The sequence below is a fragment of the Macaca fascicularis genome, chromosome 2, assembly GCF_037993035.2.
Source record: "Macaca fascicularis isolate 582-1 chromosome 2, T2T-MFA8v1.1".
Taxonomy (NCBI): Eukaryota; Metazoa; Chordata; class Mammalia; order Primates; family Cercopithecidae; genus Macaca; species Macaca fascicularis.
In genome coordinates this window covers 142664556-142685839 of record NC_088376.1, presented here as the reverse complement: position 1 = coordinate 142685839, position 21284 = coordinate 142664556, and the positions used below count along the sequence as shown (strand labels likewise).

General features: G+C 44.0%; 1 protein-coding gene across 10 annotated transcripts in view; it reads left to right on the top strand.

The window, feature by feature from the left end:
- SUMF1 (sulfatase modifying factor 1) overlaps positions 1-21284 on the top strand; it is a 114135-nt gene that overhangs the window by 7440 nt on the left and 85411 nt on the right. For 8 of the 10 annotated variants that reach the window (XM_074032756.1, XM_074032755.1, XM_045384780.3 and 5 more), the window contains exons 2-3: positions 15699-15872; positions 19098-19172. In XM_074032756.1, the coding sequence (XP_073888857.1) occupies positions 15699-15872; positions 19098-19172 (249 nt within the window). The remainder of the gene's footprint in view (positions 1-15698; positions 15873-19097; positions 19173-21284) is intronic. The other 2 variants (XM_074032758.1, XM_074032757.1) reach the window with 1 other exon arrangement.

Genomic DNA, 21284 nt, shown 5'->3' with positions numbered 1-21284 from the left:
GCGGTTTTCTTGTCGCTGGATATTTCCATGGACCAGGGGCCGTACCTGCACTAGACCCCGCCACAGATAGAGGTGACTGCTAGGCCATGTGGAGGCGGAGGAGTAGTATACAGCCCTGTGTTGAGGCGTGGTCCAGCGGGAGTTCTAGGGGTCTCTAACTATCCATGTATATGAAAGGTCTCCATCTCGTCTACGACGGAAGGGCCATCTGGGATCTATCTGTTCTTTTCCACCCCACCATTGGTATTTATGGACGATACAATAGTTATAAGGGCAGCCGGCACTTTGGTGCCACCAATAGTGCTTACAATTGTATTGAGTCTGATCATACTCGAAGCATATCATTGGTGCCACTGGTTTGGCTATTGGGAAATCGGTAAAATTTAGTAAAATTGGGCTATTGCACCCTGAGGAGGGGCAATCTGCACTGGCCACTAATTTCCTGGGCTTATGAGGTTGCCCAGGGTGGGTTTAGTTTTCATAAAGCCAGAATCTCCAGACAAAGGGATTAGGAGCTGGCTTTATGTTTTCCCTAGCGGCCACTAGGGCGACCAACGTTAGAGTCAGACTACCTAACTGCATGTTTGCAGTGAGCTATGCTGTCGGCTCAGGGTGAGTTTTAAGGGGTTGTTCTTAGCTCTGTCCACAGTCCACATGTCCGGTGCTTCAGCCGCCGCTGTGATTGGTCCCAGGAGGTCGGAGGTTGGGTCCACTGGCTTGACGTGGGTGTAGTGGATCCACGACGTGATGCCTTCTACCTTTAGGGCGGTGGGTGTGGTTAGGAGTACCTGGAGTGGTCCTTTCTACCTGGGTTCTAGGGTCTCTTGTCGGTGTCGCTTGACCAGGACCCAGTCTCCCGGCTGGTACGGATGGGGTGTCGGCGGGGGACTGGTCTCATATAGTTCCTTCAGCTTGGGCCAGATTTCTTGATGAATTTTCTGCAAGGCTTGTAGGGAAAATAAGAGTTCAGAGACATTTTCTGTTTCAGACTTGAGCAGATCATCTTTTAGGCTGGGAACTAGGGGTGGGGGTCTACCATACATGATTTCATAAGGGGTAAGGCCCAGTCTGTAAGGGGTATTACGGGCCCCGGAACAGAGCGTAGGGGAGAAGGACTACCTAATTAGCGCCAGTCTCCATAGTCAATTTAGTTAAGGTCTCTTTTAAGGTCCGATTCATCCTTTCTACCTGTCCTGAACTCTGGGGCCTGTAAGCGCAATGGAGTTTCCAATTTGCCCTAAGGATGGAAGCCAAATCCTGACTTACCTTAGCGACGAAAGCGGGCCCGTTATCTGACCTTATCTGGACGGGGAAGCCATACCTGGGAAGGATATCTTCCAGAATTTTCTTTGCTACGACCTGAGTAGTTTCTCTTTTGGTTGGGAATGCTTCAGTCCACCCTGAAAAAGTATCTACAAAGACAAGTAAGTACCGGTACCCGTACTTTCCTGGCTTTATTTCAGTAAAATCTACTTCCCAGTAGATACCGGGCCTGGTTCCCCTGAGCCTTTTTCCTGTTGCAGCTTGAGATTGGGGGTATGCGTTGTTAAGCTGGCAGACTTTGCAACTTGTCACGATACTGCTGGCCGTCTCAGCTATATGTCTGATTTTGAGCTTGGAGCGTCTGATCAGGTCTATCATCCGCCGGGCCCCCAGGTGGGTGGTTCGGTGGATGTGTTCTAACACCTGTTGTCCTAATTTTTCTGGTAGGATGGTTTGGTCATTAGTATCAGTCCACCACCTATTCTGGACTTGTTTCAGGGGAAGTTTGTCAATCCACTGGAGATCTTGTTCTGAATATTCAGGGAAATTTGGCAAGTCCTGGGAGCCCGGGTCAGGGAGCTGGAGTGTAAGGAGTTGGCTGGGAGCCTTTGCCACATTCCTTGCAGTTTGGTCTGCCAGAAAGTTGCCTTGAGCAGTTGGAGTAGTTGGTTTCTGATGCCCTGGGCAATGCACAATGGCTAACTTTTCTGGCCTCCATAGGGCTGTTAGCAGGGCTAGGATCTCTTGCTTGTTTTTTATTTCTTTTCTTTCAGCCGTCAGTAACCCTCGCTCCCTGTAAATGGCCCCATGTATATGCGCCGTTGCAAAAGCATATCGGCTGTCTGTATATACTGTCAGCTTCTTCCCCTCCCCTAAGGTAAGAGCTTGGGTGAGCGCTATCAGTTCGGCCTTCTGGGCCGATGTCCCCGGGGGCAGGGGTTCCGCCCAGATTACCTCAGTCTCTGAAGTCACTGCCGCTCCAGTGTACCTCTGGCCTTGATGCATGAAGCTGCTCCCATCAGTGAACCAGACGAGGTCGGCGTCAGGAAGTGGGCGGTCCTGCAGGTCTTCTCGAACTCCGTGCACCTGAGCTAGTATCTTGGTGCAGTCATGGAGTGGGGCGTCCAGGTCCGGGTTGGGCAGCAGCGAGGCAGGGTTTAAGGTCGTTGGGGGCAGGAAAGTTATCCTGAGAGGATTTAGTAGTAGTCCTTGGTAGTGGGTGAGCCGGGTGTTACTCATCCATCGATTAGGTGGCTGTTTGAGTACACCTTCGATGGCATGTGGAGTAACGACCCGCAATTCTTGTCCCATGACAAGTTTATCAGCATCTTGCACCATCAGAGCCGTGGCCGCAATCATTCGGAGACAAGGGGGCCACCCGGCAGCCACTGGGTCTAACTTCTTTGACAGGTAGGCAACTGGCCTCCGCCAGGGGCCTAAGTTCTGAGTTATTACCGCCTTGGCGACACCCGTATTCTCGTCCACATATAGGGGGAAGGGCTTGGTAACATCAGGTAGCCCCAGTGCAGGCGCAGAGAGTAAGGCGGTTTTAATCTGTTGGAAAGCCTACTCGGCTTCGTCTGTCCAATTAAATGGCTGCTGCCCCCGGGTTGCCTGATACAAGGGTTTAGCCAGTTCTGCGAACCTAGGTATCCATAGTCTGCAAAATCCTGCCGACCCCAGGAATTCCCTCACTTGTCTGGTGGATTGTGGCCTGGGGATATGCAGAACAGTTTGTTTCCAGCGCTGTTAACCAGCGCTGCCCTTCTTTGAGCAGGTACCTCAGATATGTTACCTCTGGCTTACAGATTTGAGCTTTCTTTGCCGAGGCTTGGTAGCCCAGATTCCCCAGAGCTTGTAAGAGACCTTTGGTCCCTTGGATGCAAGCTTCTTGGGTCTCAGCAGCAATTAGGAGGTCATCAACATACTGTAGTAAAGTTATTTCAGGGTGTTTGCATCGGTACTCACCCAGGTCTTCATGGAGGGCCTCATCAAACAGGGTAGGAGAGTTTTTAAATCCCTGCGGCAGCCTGGTCCATGTCAATTGGCCACTTATGCCCTTATCAGGGTCATTCCACTCGAAGGTGAAGAGCTTTTGGCTCTGAGGGGCTAAAGGCAAACTGAAGAAAGCATCTTTCAAATCTAAAACAGTGTACCATTGATGTTTAGGGTTTAAGGTACTCAGGAGGGTATACGGGTTAGGCACAGTTGGATGTATGTCCACAATCCTCTTATTGATTTCTCTTAAGTCTTGTACAGGTCTGTATTCTCTACTATTAGGTTTTCGTACCAGCAACAATGGAGTATTCCAGGGCGAGTGACATGGGCAAAGGACCTCTTGGTCAAGGAGCCAGCGGATATGCGGGGCAATTCCTTTCTTGGCCTCTAGGGGCATCGGGTATTGGCGTACCCACATGGGGTCTGTCCTAGGCTTAAGTTCAACAAACAAGGCAGGACGGTGTTTTGCTAGTCCTAAGCCCCCCGTTTCCGCCTAAGCTTCTGGATATTGCTGGAGCCAGGTTGCTATGTCCTGGTGAGGGGCCGCTCGCTCCTGGTGGAGCCGGTACTCATCTTCTAGGGTTATAGTCAGGACGGACACGGGTTGATTGTGGGAGTTGGTCACGACGGGCCCCTCAGGGAGGAAATGGATCTGTGCTCCCATTTTAGTTAGCAGGTCTCTCCTTAATAGGGGACAAGGGCTCTCAGGGATGACCAGGAAAGAATGGGTTACATTCTTGGCTCCGAGGTTTACTGTCCTTTGTGTTGTCCATGGGTATTTTTTAACTCCTGTGGCCCCTTGTACCCACGAGGACTTGGAGGACAATTTCCTATTAGTTTTAACTAAGACTGAGTGCTGTGCTCCCGTATCGACCAAGAACTGGACTGGGGACCCCTCCACTTGCAAAGTTACCCTAGGTTCAGGGAGGGGATCCGAACCCTGTCTTCCCTAGTCTTCATCTTGAGTGACTAGTACGGGTGTAGACTTAGGGGGTCCCTGTCCTCGTTGTTTCTTTTTGGGGCAGTCTCTTACCTAGTGGCCAGCCTCCTTGCAGTAGGCACATTGGCCTTTTCTCAGGTTATCATGCCTGGGGGGCCGCCTAGGTTGGGTGTACTCTGGCTGTAGATGCTCTTTCTGTACCACTGCTGCCAGGACCTTGGTCATTTTTTCAGTGGCCTTAAATTGCCTTTCCTCTGGAGTATCTCTGTTATTGTAAACCTGCTGGGCTATCTGAAGGAGGTCTTGAATCCGCTTTCCTTCCAAGTCTTCTAATTTCTGGAGTTTTTTTTGAATATCTGGGGCTGCCTGATTTACGAAAGACATTACAACAGCTGCCTGACTTCCTGGAGCCTCTGGATCTATGGGGGTGTACTGTCTAAAAGCTTCCATTAATCTTTCTAAGTAGGTGGCTGGGCTCTCTGTCTTTCCCTGCAGAATAGAATATACTTTAGCCAAATTAGTGGGCTTGCGAGCAGCTGCCCGGAGACCTGCCATTAGAGTCTGGCGATAAAGGTGTAGCCGTCCCCTACCTTCTGCCGTGTTGTAGTTCCACGCTGGCCTGGTCAGAGGAAAGGTCGCGTTTATGAGGTCGGGGTTGGCAGTCGGTTGACCGTCGTCCCCTGGGACCAGCTTTCTAGCTTCTACCTGTATTCTCTCTCGCTCTTCCGTGGTAAACAAGATTCGGAGGAGCTGCTGGCAATCATCCTAAGTGGGCTGGTGGGTGAACATGACACTATCCAGTAAAGCCAGTAAATCTTTGGGGTTGTCTGAAAACCGAGCACTCTGAGTCTTCCAGTTATACAGATCACTGGTGGAGAATGGCCAGTACTGGAGCCTGGGGATTCCTGTGTCATCTGGGGGTCCTATTTCCCGAAGGGGTAAAGCCACCGTGGAGTCAGGCGGCTGGGGGGGCTAGCCCGCGAAGTGCGCCTTCGCGTCCGCCCCACTGGCCCTTCAAAGTTACCTTCCCTGTCAGCGGGCCCGTGTGTGCCGGCCGCCTCCCCTCCGCCTGCTCCTTCCCGCGACTCAGCCCGGGGGGTCGGGGCCTGGGGCCCGGAGGGGTACAGAGGGGGTTCTGTGAACAGTGGGTCCCCGCTATCAGGTAGAACAGGATGGGGGGGGACAGTTGGTTGCTTGGATTTTAGTGGTCGAGCAACCAGTGTCTTACAGGGTTCAGAGGCTAATTGGAAAGGGGACAGCCAAGGAGGCGGGTTCTCAACAAGGTCCTGCCATATGAGGATATATGGGATTTGATCTAAGTGGCCCGCACGCCCAGGTAGGAAAATCTTGGACTTTACCCTAGTGATGACCGCAAGTCGGAAGGTCCCTTCGGGTGGCCACCTTACATCAAAGGCAGGCCATTCGGAGCGACACAGAGTAATTAGCTTTCCTTTCCTGATTTCCATACCAAGATCATGGCCCCTTGCTCTTACTTCTTTGAAATTATTCGTAAAGAGAGATAGAGGAGTGCTCTGGGTATTACCCATCCTGTAATAATTTGTAGTCCCTTCCTGTAAAGGAATGTGGGTTTGAATCCCTGCAAAGGAAATCTGATCTGACTTATTAATGATATTTAGTCGCGATCGTGCTCCAACAGCCCAGATCAGAGACAGTTACTGCCCAAACCGCAGACCGGCGCTCGGGGCAGTTCAGGTCAGAGACAGCTACTGCCCAAACCCCAAACCGGCGCTCGGGGCAGTTGAGATCAGAGACAGCTACTGCCCAAACCCCAAACCGGCGCTCGGGGCGGTTGAGATCAGAGACAGCTACTGCCCAAACCCCAAACCGGCGCTCGGGGCGGTTGAGATCAGAGACAGCTACTGCCCAAACCCCAAACCGGCGCTCGGGGCGGTTGAGATCAGAGACAGCTACTGCCCAAACCCCAAACCGGCGCTCGGGGCGGTTGAGATCAGAGACAGCTACTGCCCAAACCCCAAACCGGCGCTCGGGGCGGTTGAGATCAGAGACAGCTACTGCCCAAACCCCAAACCGGCGCTCGGGGCGGTTGAGATCAGAGACAGCTACTGCCCAAACCCCAAACCGGCGCTCGGGGCGGTTGAGATCAGAGACAGCTACTGCCCAAACCCCAAACCGGCGCTCGGGGCGGTTGAGATCAGAGACAGCTACTGCCCAAACCCCAAACCGGCGCTCGGGGCGGTTGAGATCAGAGACAGCTACTGCCCAAACCCCAAACCGGCGCTCGGGGCGGTTGAGATCAGAGACAGCTACTGCCCAAACCCCAAACCGGCGCTCGGGGCGGTTGAGATCAGAGACAGCTACTGCCCAAACCCCAAACCGGCGCTCGGGGCGGTTGAGATCAGAGACAGCTACTGCCCAAACCCCAAACCGGCGCTCGGGGCGGTTGAGATCAGAGACAGCTACTGCCCAAACCCCAAACCGGCGCTCGGGGCGGTTGAGATCAGAGACAGCTACTGCCCAAACCCCAAACCGGCGCTCGGGGCGGTTGAGATCAGAGACAGCTACTGCCCAAACCCCAAACCGGCGCTCGGGGCGGTTGAGATCAGAGACAGCTACTGCCCAAACCCCAAACCGGCGGTCGGGGCAGTTCAGATCGTAAGCTAGATCAGACGAGCACCAGGCGACATCTCCTACCGGTCTCCGCTGGCCGTCCTATAGCGCGTCCCCCAGGACTGTGCCAGCTCCAGTTTCAGACCTCGCGAGTCACAGATTCAGATTCAGAACAGACACAGACAGACAAACGGAGACGAGCCGGCTCACCTATCAGTAGATCGATCCTAGTAGATCCGTTGACCAGGGGTCTGGTGGGCTTGGGGGAATCCCGGACGAGCCCCCAGATGTTATGCCCAGACCCTCTGTTCCCCAAAGAAGACCACCAGAGTCCAGAGTCAAAGCCAAGCGGCAAGGATCTTTACGACAAGTTCGAACTTGGTCCCTCCATTACACAGCATACAAGAGGGCCCCGAACAATGCGAGTGTTTGCTTTTTATAGCCCGAAAGTTACAGGGGAACAAAGGAATTCTTTTGGTTCCCGCGCTTTCAGTAAAACTTTGAACGGCTGCCTCCTTATCGGAGACTTTTCCAGGTGGTGTTTGTACTGGGCTCAGGAAGTTTGAGAGATATATGGCGATATGTGGTGGGATGGGAGGATGTGATGTGTTTGTACTGGGCTCAGGAAGTTTGAGAGATATATGGCGATATGTGGTGGGATGGGAGGATGGGATGTGTTTGTATTGGGCTTGTTTGTTTTGAGCCCGGGACTGAGGAATGTGCCCGGCTCCTCTCAGGTGTTCACCTGTAGTCCCAGCTTCATAGAGGCTGAGGTGGGAGACTTGCTTGAGCCCAGGAGATCGAGGGTACTGTGAGCTATGATCATGCCTCTGCACTCCAGCGTGGGGTGACAGAGTGGGACTCCATCTCTTAAAAAAAAATGTATATATATGTGTGTGTGTGTGTATATATATACGTGTGTGTGTGTGTGTGTGTGTGTGTATATATATATATATATATTTTTTTTTTTTTTTTTTCCTGCAGGCAGGAAAGGCCTCCTGGAGGAGGTGATCCTTGAACCATGACAATATTTACAAAGAGACAAAGTATTTTATGAAAATGCAGGTGAAACACAGGGCAAGAGATAGTGTGAGAGATGAGCTCTGATGTTTATATATGTTATTCTGAAAGGTGATAGGAATTCCTGACAATTTTAAGTAGGAAAGTAGTATGGTCAGATTGACACTTTTTTTTTTTTTTTTTAAAACAGGAAGTACATTTACGTGGTTTAAAAATTTAAAAACATATAAAAAAGTATATAGTGAACAATTTCTCATTTACCCAATAACCTTCCCCTCAGACAACCACTGCATGCATTTCTTGTATATTTCCTCAGAGCTATGTTCTGCAAATATAAGTAAATACAAAAATATGTGAACCTATGTACCTCAACCTGCTTTCATGCTAATGACAGCATACCTTACTTACCATTTGTGCACCTTGCTTTGTTCATGTAGCTCATCATAGTGAGATCTTTCCATATCAATACATCAAAAGCTTCCTTTGATATCCCCCTCTTCTTTTTTCTTTCCTTTGGGCTGCTTAATTTTCCATTTTATCGAAGGCCCACAATTTACTTAAAATGAGCCTACTATTGATGGACATTTAGGTTGTTTCCAACCCTTTTCTGTTGGAAAATTGTGTTGGGTACAGTAGACTAACATTTTTAGAAGGATTAGTAGGGGCTTAAATATTTGTTGAATGAATTATTGAATGGAAAATAGATGACTTGGAAGCAAGTGGGGATGTGAAAGGGAACTGAAGACAGGAACACCAATTACAAGGCTTTTGCATTTATCTGGGGATAGAAAAGAGGGAGAGATTAGAGAGATACATACTTAGGAGATCGAGTGAGACTAGGTGGCCTGTGTAATGTTGGGAGTAGGGGATGCGAGTAGTCAAGGTTGATTTCTTGGGATAGCAGTAATACATTGGACAAACAAAAACACATTTATTACTAATTTATCATAGATGAAAACAGCACCGTTTTTATTGGGAAATGCATGCATAGAATCAAAGCAACCACTAACAAGGAAAGTCAGTAGAAATAGAAAGTAGAATCAATGATTGTGGATTCCTAATTTGTTTCTTCTGATGTTATTTTTCTAATGCTTCTGCCCTTATTGCTAAGCAACTCTTTTTTTTCCAGCTAGTCGTCTCTCCTTGACTTCTTTTTTTCCTTTTCTAATTTGAGCCCTTGGTTTTTAAAATTTTATTTTTAATCGACAAATAATTATATAATAATTTGTGGGGTACATTGTGATGTTTTGATATATGTTTACATTGTGGAATGAGTCAAGCTAATTAACAAATCCATCAGCTCACATACTTATATTTTTTGTGTGTGGTGAAAACATTTAAAATCTATTTTTTAATAATTGTGAAATATATAATGCATTATTTATTATAGTCACCACTCTGTGCAATACATCACTAAAGCTTATTTCTTCCATCTAACTGAAATTTTGTACTGTTTGATCAACATCTTTCTTTTTCCCATCTTCCCCACTCCCCTAGCCTCTGATAACCACCACTCTACTTCAATTAGTTCAACTTTTTTCGATTCCACATTTGAATGAGATCATCAAGGTATTTGTCATTTTGTGCTTGGCGCATTTCACATAGCATACCGGCCGCTAGGTTCATCCATGCTGTCATAAATGACAGAGTTTTCTTCTTTTTTTTTTTTTTTGAGATGGAGTCTCGCTCTGTTACCCAGGCTGGAGTGCAGTGGCGCAGTCTCTGCTCACTGAAAGCTCTGCCTCCCGGGTGCATGCCATTCTCCTGCCTCAGCCTCCTGAGTAGTTGGGATTACAGGTGCCTGCCACCATGCCTGGCTAATTTTTTGTATTTTTAGTGGAAATGGGGTTTCACTGTGTTAACCAGGATGGTCTCGATCTCCTGACCTCGTGATCCAACTGCCTTGGGCTCCCAAAGTGCTGGGATTACAGGCGTGAGCCACCGCGCCTGGCCGTTTTCTTCTTTTTAAGGTTAAAATGTATAAATAAAATATATGTATATGCATATATATATATCATTTTCTTTATCCATTTATCTGATAAGGGACACCTAGGTTGCTTCTGTAGCTTAGCTATTGTGAATAATGTTGCCATGAATATGGGATTGTAGATATTTTTTGAGCATACTGGTTTTATTTCCTTTGGCCATATACCCAGAAGTGGGATACCTGAATCATATGGTAATTCTGTTTGCAAATTTCTGAGGAACCTCCATATTGTTTTCCATAATCACTGTATTTACATTCGCACCAACTGCCCAAGGGTTCCTTTTTTTCTACACCTTCTCCAACACTTGTCATCTTTCATTTTTTTGATGATAGACATTCTAACAAGTGTGAGGAGATAGCCCATTGTAGTTTTAATTTGTGTTTTCCTGGTGATTAGTTGTGATGAGCATTTTTTCTTATATTTGTTAGCCATTTGTATGTCTTTTGAGCAATGTCTCTTCGGGTCCTTTGCTCATTTTAAAATTGAGTTCTTTGTTTTCTTGCTATTTAGTTGAATTCCTTATGTATTTTGAACATTAACTCCATATAAGATGCATGGGTTGCAAAGATTTTCACTCATTCTGGGATATCTTTTCACTCTGTTGTTTCCTTTGCCTTTTGGTTTGATGCAATCCGATTTGTTTATTTTTGCTTTTGTTGCCTATGCTTTCGGGGTCAAGTCTGAGAAGTCTTTGCCAGGCCTGTCTCATGGAGCTTCTTTTCCCAATGTTTTCTTGTAGTAGTTTTACAGTTTCAGACCGTACATTTAAGTCTTTAATATAGTTTGAGTTGATTTTTGTATATGCTATGAGATAAGGGTCTAATTTCATTCTTCTACATGTGGATATTCAGTTTTCCTAATACCATTTATTGAAAGATTGTCCTTTCTCCATTGTGTGTTCTTGGTGCCTTTGTTGAAAATCAATTGATGGTAAATGCATGAGTTTATTTCTGAGCTCTCTATCCTGTTCCATTGGTTTTTGTGTTAGCTTTTATGCCAGTACCATGCCATTTGATTAGGTTTGTATTTATTTTGAAGTCAGCTAGTGTGGTACTCCACCTTTGTTCTTCTTGTTCAAAATTGCTTTGGGTCTTTGGGGTCTTTAGTGGGTCTGTACAAATTTTAGGATTTTTTTCCTATTTCCTTGAAAAATGACATTGGAATTTTGATAGGAATTACATTGAATCTGTGGATTGCTTTGGGTACTATGGACATTTTACTATTAATTCATTTAATCCATGAACATAGGATGCCTTTCCATTTATTTGTCTTTTTATACTATTTTTTTCATCAATGTTTTATAATTTACAGTATATAGGTGTTTCACTTCTTTGGTTAAATTTACTACTAAGTGTCTTTTTTTTTTTGATGCTACTGTGAATGGGATTAATTTCTTTTTCTTTTTTTTTTGAGACGGAGTTTCACTCTTGTTGCCCAGGCTGGAGTGCAGTGGCACGATCTTGGCTCACTGTAACCTTCGCCTCCCGAGTTCAAGCAGTTCTCCTGCCTCAGCCTCCCAAGTAGCTGGGATTACAGGCATGCACCACCATGCCCAGCTAATTTTGTGTTTTTAGTAGAGACGGGGTTTCTCCACTTTGGTCAGGCTGGTCTTGAACTCCTGACCTCAAGTCATCAGCCTGCCTCGGCCTCCCAAAGTGCTGGGATTACAAGCGTGAGCCACCGCGCCCCGCCTGGGATTAATTTTTTAATATCTTTTTCAGATAGTTCATCATTAGTTTAAAGAAATGCTGGCTGAGCACGGTGGCTCATGCCTGTAATCCCAGCACTTTGGGAGGCCAAGGCGGGTGGATCACCTGAGGTCAGGAGTTCGAAACCAGCCTGGCCAACTTGGTGAAACCCTGTCTCTACAAAAAATACAAAAATTAGCTGGGCGTGGTGGCAGGCACCTGTAATCCCAGCTACTCGGGAGGCTGAGGCAGGAGAATCACTTGAATCCGGGAGGTGGAGGTTGCAATGAGCTGAGGTCACGCCATTGCACTCAAGCCTGGCCAACAGAGAGAGACACCGTCTCAAAAAAAAGAAAAGAAAAAAAAAAAGAAACGCTGCAGATTTTTACATATTGATTTTTGTGCCCTGCAACTTTGCTGAATTCATATATCAGTTCTGACAGTTTTTTGGTGGAGCCATTAGGTTTCTGTATGTAAGATCATGCTGGCCGGGCGCGGTGGCCTGTAATCTCAGCACTTTGGGAGGCCGAGGAGGGCGGATCATGAGGTCAGGAGATCGAGACCATCCTGGCTAACACAGTGAAACCCCGTCTCTACTAAAAATACAAATAATAATAAAAAAAAAAGATTAGCCGGGCGTGGTGGCAGGTGCCTGTAGTCCTAGCTACTCGGGAGGCTGAGGCAGGAGAATGGCATGAGCCTAGGAGGCGGAGCTTGCGGTGAGCTGAGATCGCGCCACTGCACTCCAGTCTGGTAGACAGAGTGAGACTCCGTCTCAAAAAAAAATCAATCATGGCATCTACAATCAGGGACAATATAACGTCTTTGTTTCCAGCTTGGATGCTGTTTCTTTCTTTCTCTTGCCTGATTGCTCTGTCTAGGACTTCCAGTATTATATGGAATAGAAGTGGCAAGAGTATGCATCCTTGGCTTGTTCTGAATCTAAGAGGAAAAGCTTTCAATTTTTCCCCATTGAGTATAGTGTTAGCTGTGGGCTTTTCATATATGGCTTATATTAAGGTACATTCCTTCAATGCCTAACTTGTCAAGAGTTTTTATCTTGAAAAGATGTTGAATTTCGCCAATGTCTTTCTGCATATATTGATGTGAACGTTTGGTTTTGCCCTTCATTCTGCTAACGTGGCATATCACATGTGTAGGTTTGCATATGTTGAACTACCCTTTGATCCTAGGGATAAACCCCACTTAATTTTGGCATATGATCCCTTTAATGTGCTGTTGAATTCACTTTGCTAGTATTTTGTTAGAATGTTTGCATCTATGTTCATTAGGGATATTGGCCTGTGTATATATATATATATTTTCTTCTAGTAGTATTCTTGTCTGGCTTTGGTATCAGTGTAATGCTGGTATCATAAAATGAGTTTGGAAGTGTTTCCTCTTCTTCAATTTTTTGGAAGAATTTGAGAAGGATTGGTATTAGTTCTTCTTTAAATTAGAATTCTGCCATGAAGCCATCTGGTTCTGGGCTTTTCTTGATGGAAAATTACTGTTGTTGTTATTATTATTATTATTACTTGAGATGGAGTCTCACTTTGTCACCAGGCTGGAGTACAGTGGTGCAATCTTGGCTCACTGCAACCTCCGCCTCCTGGGTTCCAGTGATTCTCCTGCCTCAGCCTCCCAAGTAGCTGGGATTCCAGGCGCGTGTCACCACACCTGGCTAATTTTTTGTATTTTTAGTAGAGATAGGGTTTCGCCATGTTGGTCAGGCTGGCCTCAAACTCTTGCCCTCAGGTGATCCACCTGCTTCAGCCTCCCAAAGTCCTGGGATTACAGGCGTGAGCCACTGTGCCTGGCCAATTTTTAAAATTATTTATTCAGTTTCCTTATTTGTTATCAGTCTGTTCAGATTTTCTACTTTATCTTGATTTGGTCTTGATAGGCTTTATGTTTCTAGAAATTTATCCTTTTTTTTCAAGGTTATCAAATTTGTAGATATATAATTGTTTATAAGTAGTTTCTTATGATCCATTTTATTCTGTAATATTGAGCCCTTGTTTATAGATGAGGGACTTGACAGTTCCTAAGCTGCTGTGGAGTCTATTAATTGACTCACTCAAATGATTTGAAAATAAGACATTATGTCTGTTAAGAGTGTATTTCTGACAGATGGTATGGTTGAAGCCCTGTGGTTTTTGAAAAAAGTTGAGATAGAATTCATATAGCATACAATACACTCTTTTAACATGTACAATTTAGTGGTTTTTAGTATAGTTATGAGGTGTTACAACTATCACTGCCTAATTCCAGAATACTTCATCATCTCAAGAAGAAACCTATGCCCATTATCAATCATTCCCCATTCCTGCCTCCCTCTAGCAACCACTAATCTACTTTGTGTCTCTTTGGATTTGTCTATTCTGGACATTTCATACGAATAGATTCATACAATATGTGGCCCTTTGTGATTGGATTCTTTCACTTAGTATAGTATTTTCAAGGTTCACTCATACTGTAGCATGAACCAGTGCTTATTTCTTTTTATGTCTGAATATTATTCCATTTTATAGATATACCATATTTTGTTTACTTATTCATCAGTTGATAGACATTTGGATTGCTTCTGCTTTTTGGCTATTATGAATAATGCTGCTATGAATGTTTTTGTACAAGTTTTTGCATGGACATATGTTTTTATTTCTCTTGGGTATATACCTAGGAGAACTGCAGGGTCATATAACTCTTTGTTTAGCTTTTTGAGAAACTGCCAGACTGTTTTCCAAAGCAGCTGAACTATTTTACATTCCTACCAGCTATATATGAGGGTTCCAATTTCTTCACATCCTCATCAACACTTGTTATTGTGTCTTTTTTGTTATAGTCATGCTAGTGATCATGAAGTGGAACCTCATTATAGTTTTGATTTGCATTTCGCTAATGACTCATGATGTTGAGCATGGACCTGCATTTTTTAACTGAACATTTTCAGTGTGATCCTCAGACCCTGTGCTCAGTGTTGGGAACAGAGCTGTGAATAAGGCAGCCCCAGTTGCTGTCTTCTTGGAGTTTAGAGTTCATGTGGGAAGGTAGATAGGAACAAAGTAATTGCAATTAGGGTTTTTATAAGGAATTATACAACACATAGCCCCTTAGTAAACTTTAAAACTTTCTATTTTAGTGAGGTAAGCCTTTTTCATGATTGTTGGAGGCCAAAATTCATGCAGTGGTTATTTAAAGATAGAGATTGCATTTTTACATGTGCTTTTAAAAATAATTCAAAGAAACAAAAGCATATGCGAATAAAATATGTATAAAGAAAACAGTGGGGCTGGTCACGATGGCTCATAATCCCAGCAGTTTGGAAGGCTGAGGTGGGAGGATCACTTGAGCCCAGGAGTTGGAGACCAACCTTGGCAACACAGTGAGACCGCATGGCTTAAAAAAAAATTAGCTAGGTTGGGCGCGGTGGCTCACACCTGTAATTGTAGCACTTTGGGAGGCTGAGGCGGGTGGATCACCTGAGGTCAGGAGTTCAAGACCAGCCTGGTCAACTTGGTGAAACCCTGTCTCTACTAAAAATACAAAAATTAGCTGGGCATGATGGTGGGCGCCTGTAATCCCAGCTACTCAGGAGGCTGAGGCAGGAGAATTGCTTGGACCCAGGAGGTGGAGGTTGCAGTGAGCCATGATCATGCCACTGTACTCCAGCCTGGGTGACAGAGCAAGACTCCATCTCAAAAAAAAAAAAAAAAAAATTAGCTGGTCATGGTGGCACATGTCTGTGCTCCAGCCATTTGAGAGACTGAGGTGGGGGGATCTCTTGAATCTGGGAAGTCAATAGTCAATGCTGTAGTTAGCCCTGATCATGCCACTGTACACCAGCTTGGTCAAAAGAGTGAGAACCTGTCTCAAAAGAAAAGGAAAGTTGAATATTCTCCCTACCTCTGCATTCCAGCCATTAGCGGCTTGGTGACTGTTATTCCAGACCTGTTTCCAGTACAGGTATAGATTTGTATCAGTAGAGGTTTGATTAAGGAGATTACCTTCCTAAAGAATTTTCACTTCTTTTTGAGAGACTTGTGATTCACCTTCTTTGGGGTATAGAGAGATTTTTCCTAATTTTACAGTTATTACTGTGGTGAAGATTTACTAACTATTGAGTGCTTACTGGGTGCTAGGAACCTTACCCCTACACAGGTACACCTTGGTTGTGATGCATGACTTCCTGTGTTTCACCTTTCATTGTAGATGGTCCCCATCCCTGCCGGAGTATTTACAATGGGCACAGATGATCCTCAGATAAAGCAGGATGGCGAAGCACCTGCGAGGAGAGTTACTATTGATGCCTTTTACATGGATGCCTATGAAGTCAGTAATGCTGAATTTGAGAAGTTTGTGAACTCAACTGGCTATTTGACAGAGGTAATGGGATTGGGGAAAGGAGGGAGAACTTGTTCTTTTCCAGAACTTTTAAGAATGCTTTAATAGCAGCTCAGAGTGACTGACCACTTTTACCACATTCTGTGGTAGAACTGTGTGAAGCATTTTATTGTATATATTTCATCTTAATTTCTCACAACAACCCTATGAGGCCGGTTATTTTTCAGGTGACATACTGAGGATTAGAAAAGTGATTTGCCCCACATCACACAGCTAGTTGGTGGTAGAGCTGGGATTCCAGCCTGGCCAGTGTGACCTCAGAACCTGTGCTGTAACTATTACACTATATTGTGTTAATGCTTAATGTGTCAGAGAATACCACTGACCACTAAGGCTTTTTGAGATAACAGATGGCATGCAAAGTAAGACCACTTTTCTTCTCAGTAAATCGCAGTTTGGTTTTTCCAGAAGCATTTCATATTTTTTAAGTGATAAATGCAGAAGTGCAGTTTTTCATTTTTGTGGCTTTATTCCAACACCTTGGCGACTCACACACACTGTGCTGTGGCAGCCCCAAACATTATGTGGTGGCCACTGAATCACAAAGCAAGGTTCTGAAAGTGGATGTTGTCCTAAATGGGAATAGGAAGAGGAAGGCTTTCTAGTCTATGAATGTTTATGTCACTTTCTGAAATACACTTATTTTATTTGCTTTCTAGTTTTCTCTCACAAAAAAACTTTACTCTTGTCTTCAGTTCGTGGAGTCCCTGTTCCTTTTTTTTTTCTTTAAGGCCCCAAATGTCTTTTTGTAAATTATTATTAAGTGAATAATTTGAGAGTGAATGTATAAAGTAAAACAACTTTCAAATTTGGTTTTGCATTGTCACATTTCTTTGGAATTTGCTCAAATATACAAAGTGGTTAGAAACCTTTTTTGTACACATTTCTAGTAAGCAGAAGTCCTTTTCCTTTTGGTTTCACAGGATATTCTCAGCTCAGGTTCCTCATTAGTTTACTTAAGTTAGAAAACTTCTAAAGAACAGGGTTGTCCATGAAGATTAGATAGAATAAGCAGAACTTAGGGCATCTAAAAACATGGATGGGGAAAAGTTATAAGTTGGTACAAAAGTAATTACGGTTTTTGTCATTGCTTTTAATGGCAAAGACCGTGATTACTTTTACACCAATCTCATATATCTGGTTATTTACTACCCTCGAGCCCAAATGTAATATTTCCTTCAATTATGATGCAAACAACAAACCACAGCAGTAGTAGCAGTACCTCTGACTTTGTTACCAGTAGAAATCACAGACATTTTTAATCATATTTTTGTTGTTGCAGAGATCTTGAAATATTGTCTGCATTCATCCCCACTTTGAAATATGATAATTATGAGACCTGCCACTAGATCTTATTTAATATATTAATGAAGAGCATATTTAATACTATAGCACTAATTTGCTTATTAATATTTTGATATAATGACTTTTCCTCATAATACTATTGATTTTATTTTATGCATTTTAAATGTTTTATTCTGAGAAGGGGGTTCTTAAGCTTCACCATACTGCCAAGGAGCTCAAAAAGGACCAAGAACTGCCTTGGACCATATGCTCTATTTTTTTTAATGGCACTCTATAGTCTTCTTTTCCCATCTCTCCAGCTTCACTTTATATCACACTCCTCTTGTGAACCGTGTTCTAGCCCTGCTGGTTTTGTTTCTATTCCTTGAAAACTCAACATTCTTTCCCACCTCAAGAGCTTGGTCCTTATTTTCTCTCTGCTTGGAATTCACAGTTCTCTTGCTTATCACCCTTATGCATGACTGGCTCCTTCTCATTCTTGAGTCGTCTCATCTTAAGTGTCACTTTCTCAAGAACGTTTTTCATGACACTCTTTACCTTACAAGGTGAAGTAAAGTTATAATTATTTTCTTCCATTCTTTGTTTGCTTGATTTTTTCTGTGCTCCCACACTTAAGCACAATAAGGATAGGGACCATGGCTATCTGATATTGACCTTATATCCCCCAATTTAGCCCCAAACTAGGCATAAGGTAGGTGTTTGATACACATTTGTTGAATAAATAAATGGCTTAGGTAGTTAGTCATGGCAGTGTCACAAGGGAATGCAGGAAGAAGATTGGGGTGAAGAAGAGATGGTAGCCTCCCCTCCGGAAAAGGAGTTGGAGGTGCTTGTAAGATCTGCAATATAAGATCCGGTACTCAGTTAATTTCATCTAGTAAGAACAGGACAGAACTAGAGGTAGAGATTTGAGAGTCATTTGGAGTACTGGCTATAGTTAATTTGATGAGGTTGAAAGAAGTTGTCCATCAACAAGCATCGATCAGTGTATCTCAAAGTGTATCTCTTGAGCTACCTGTATTAGAATGACTAGCTGTGTGCTATTTACACATACAGACTCCTTGACCTCACCCTAGAGCCCCAGAATCAGAATCTCTGGGGTTGGGGAGCAGCAGTATATAGTTTGAACCAGCTGATTACATAATCTCAATTGCACAAAGCCTGAGAGCCACTGGTGTAGTAGAAGTGCAGAGAGCCAAGGGCAGAGCTCTGGGGAGCAACAGTGTTCCAGTGGCTGAAACAAGAGCCCACATATTTTAGGAGATGAATAAGAACACTCAGAAATGTAGGAGGAGAGTCATGGTTACCAAGGGACAAATGACCTAATTTTCAGAATAGGGTTACATACAACAAAAATAATCAGGTGGATGAAGACTTGAGACACTAATGGTAAATAAAATCGTTAAAATACAGATTTCTATTTGGTGCTTGAATTGGCCAGTTGAGATTTGTAAGCACATTTGACCCCTTAGTGGAGCTAGAACGTGTCAGAATATGAGCAAACAGTGCCATTTTTTCATTTAGCTAGATTCAGGACAAGGACAAAACTTGATTATGTAATCTCACATGTACAGAATACTATTTCCCAGAGTCATTTGTAATACTTGGGGAAATGTATTTCCTTCAGGAACAGTCATGTTCTCAAAAACTAATCTTGTTCAGTCTGCATTCTTATCAGCTAAGTGAGTCTTAAACGAAAATGGTCTCTGTAAGTGACATTAACTTGTTTTAAGAGGAAGCCAGAGACTTTTAGGTCATTTCTGAGTCCCCTGGGAAGTCATAAGAAAGACCCAAGTTCAACCGGACAAGAGGAATAACTTTAATAGTGTGGAGAGAAAATGGCACACATGAAACACATTACCACAACCTTTTCTGGATTTTTATTTCCTACCTTCCTTATAGGCTGAGAAGTTTGGCGACTCCTTTGTCTTTGAAGGCATGTTGAGTGAGCAAGTGAAGACCAATATTCAACAGGCAGTAAGTAATGTTTCAATAGGCTCCTGTATTTCTCAAAGGCTCATTGAAAAGGGTTTGGGTGAAAAATCCAAACCACACATGTCACCCCCCTCTCCCCCTGACACCTAACCATTCTCCTGCTGAGGCCTGACCCCAAATAATAGGCCCATGGACCAGGACGCCTTATCTTAAGGAAAATGGGACAAGACGGTATCTGAGGAAGTGCTGGGTCTGCCTTGAGCTTCTGTCTCATGTGCCAAGGAACACACTGCATTGCTAGGTAGAGCTCAGTAGGCTCCAGACACTTCTGAGTTTCATTTACTTATAGCCATTTCTAGAATGGAGAGCTCAGTGAGAACATTTTAAAATTCTGTTCTTAAAGTCTCCATCTCCTCAGGTGCTGGTGTGGAGATAGAGCTTCTTTAAACATTTTTGAATTCATGGGATCAGAGTAGCATTCAAGAAAGGAGCCTTTTGTTCTGGATATTAATAAAAAATGGAGGTGGTGAACTGGTTCTTACACGCAGGGGTATACCCTCTCATATGGAGGATCCAGGGGATGCAGATGAAGTGTGTTTTTCTCAGACATCATGGAAACAAATGGTGGAGTAGACTTCCACAAGCACCTTTGTGATGAGTGGAACTTGGGATTCTTGTTCCAGACATTTTAGCAGGTTTGTGTATGTTTGAGTATTTGCTTGCTTACATGTCTCTTGAAAATATAAGAACAAGGGATGGAGTGAGGGTAAGCTGGGAAGTTGAGGGTTCACAAAACAAAGAGGGTAGAGAATGCAAAAGAGATAGGAGATGGTGAGAGAGGGAAGGAAATGAGGGTCTGCCCACTCAAGGGAAGCTGATGAAGCTAGAGGCATTGAAGACAGAGGAATCCAACCCTTATCTTCCTTTTTAATGCAAGTTGCCTTTTAGTTCCTGTCTGCACTTCATCTTTATGGGTGGGCCTCACTCTGTCCTCTCTTGTGAGCATCAGTGCAAGAAAAATTAAACTGTCCCGGCTTATGTTTTCTTTCTCTTAAAACTGACGTAGAAAAACTTGGGGGAAATGGTGAGGTAAAACAAGACTTGTTTTCAGATCATATGTAGGTGAATCGAGCCACTTTTTAATATGTGTTTTAGATAAATGTTTGAAAAATGTGATTGAGTTCCATTCGAATTCACAGCTTGCTTTGCTCCTTACAAGTTTATAAGTCTAATATGGAATCTGATACCTGCCCCCCCCACCTTTTTTTTTGAAGGACTTTGAGGTCAGTTTAGGCTAGTGTTGATGAGCCAGCAACTTGGGACAGAGGGCCTCATTTTAAGATACTGAGTTCAGGTGAGGGAGGGCGTTTGTGCTTATATTTGTAATTTGGGTTTTCAGATACAGGGCCTCTTGTCACTTGAGAACCTCCAAACACATTAGGTGTGAAGACAGAGGTGGGTCATTGCTAGGCTCTGAAGGTGCCTGTTGAGTACATAGTGAAGTGTGTGTGCTTGTAACTAGGATGAGGACAAGCAGCTCTCACTGGGTTGTAGTGTCAGTCACTTGCTTAAATGCTTATAATGGAAAAGCAAACCTTTTAAGCTTATTTAGAAAGGGCTGAACGAGTAACATAAATCTGTTGATGATCAGGGAGAGCAAAGTTTTTGTTTTTTTCATCCTCCTCATAAGGCCTGACTTACCTTCATTCACTGCACCAGACCTCTTTTTTTTTTGTAACTCAGTGTCTCCAGAAGAGTAAGATGTGAGCTGGCCTACGAAGTAGATTTAAGCAGTAGGGAAGATGATTTTGAGTGGTAGATAGGCAAGCCTCCCATCTCCCTGAATCACATAGTGAGAAAGTGCTTTCCTTTTAGGTGTCTTTCAAGACTTGATTAAGTTAAAAAGAAAGACTCTTGAGTGCTAGCATATCCTTAACACTTGACTACACTTGTTATTCTCCATTTTAACATAGAAAAGGGCTTGGAAGTGTCCTCAGGCTACCGCAGCTAGTTAATAATATTATTTTCATGTAATTATTTTAACTGTTGCATTCTATTTATGACAGGTTATAAAAGTGAGATAAATTCTCCTTTTTTTAAAAAAATCTTTTTTTTTTTTGTAAAATTAGACAAATACAGAAAATAACACAACAC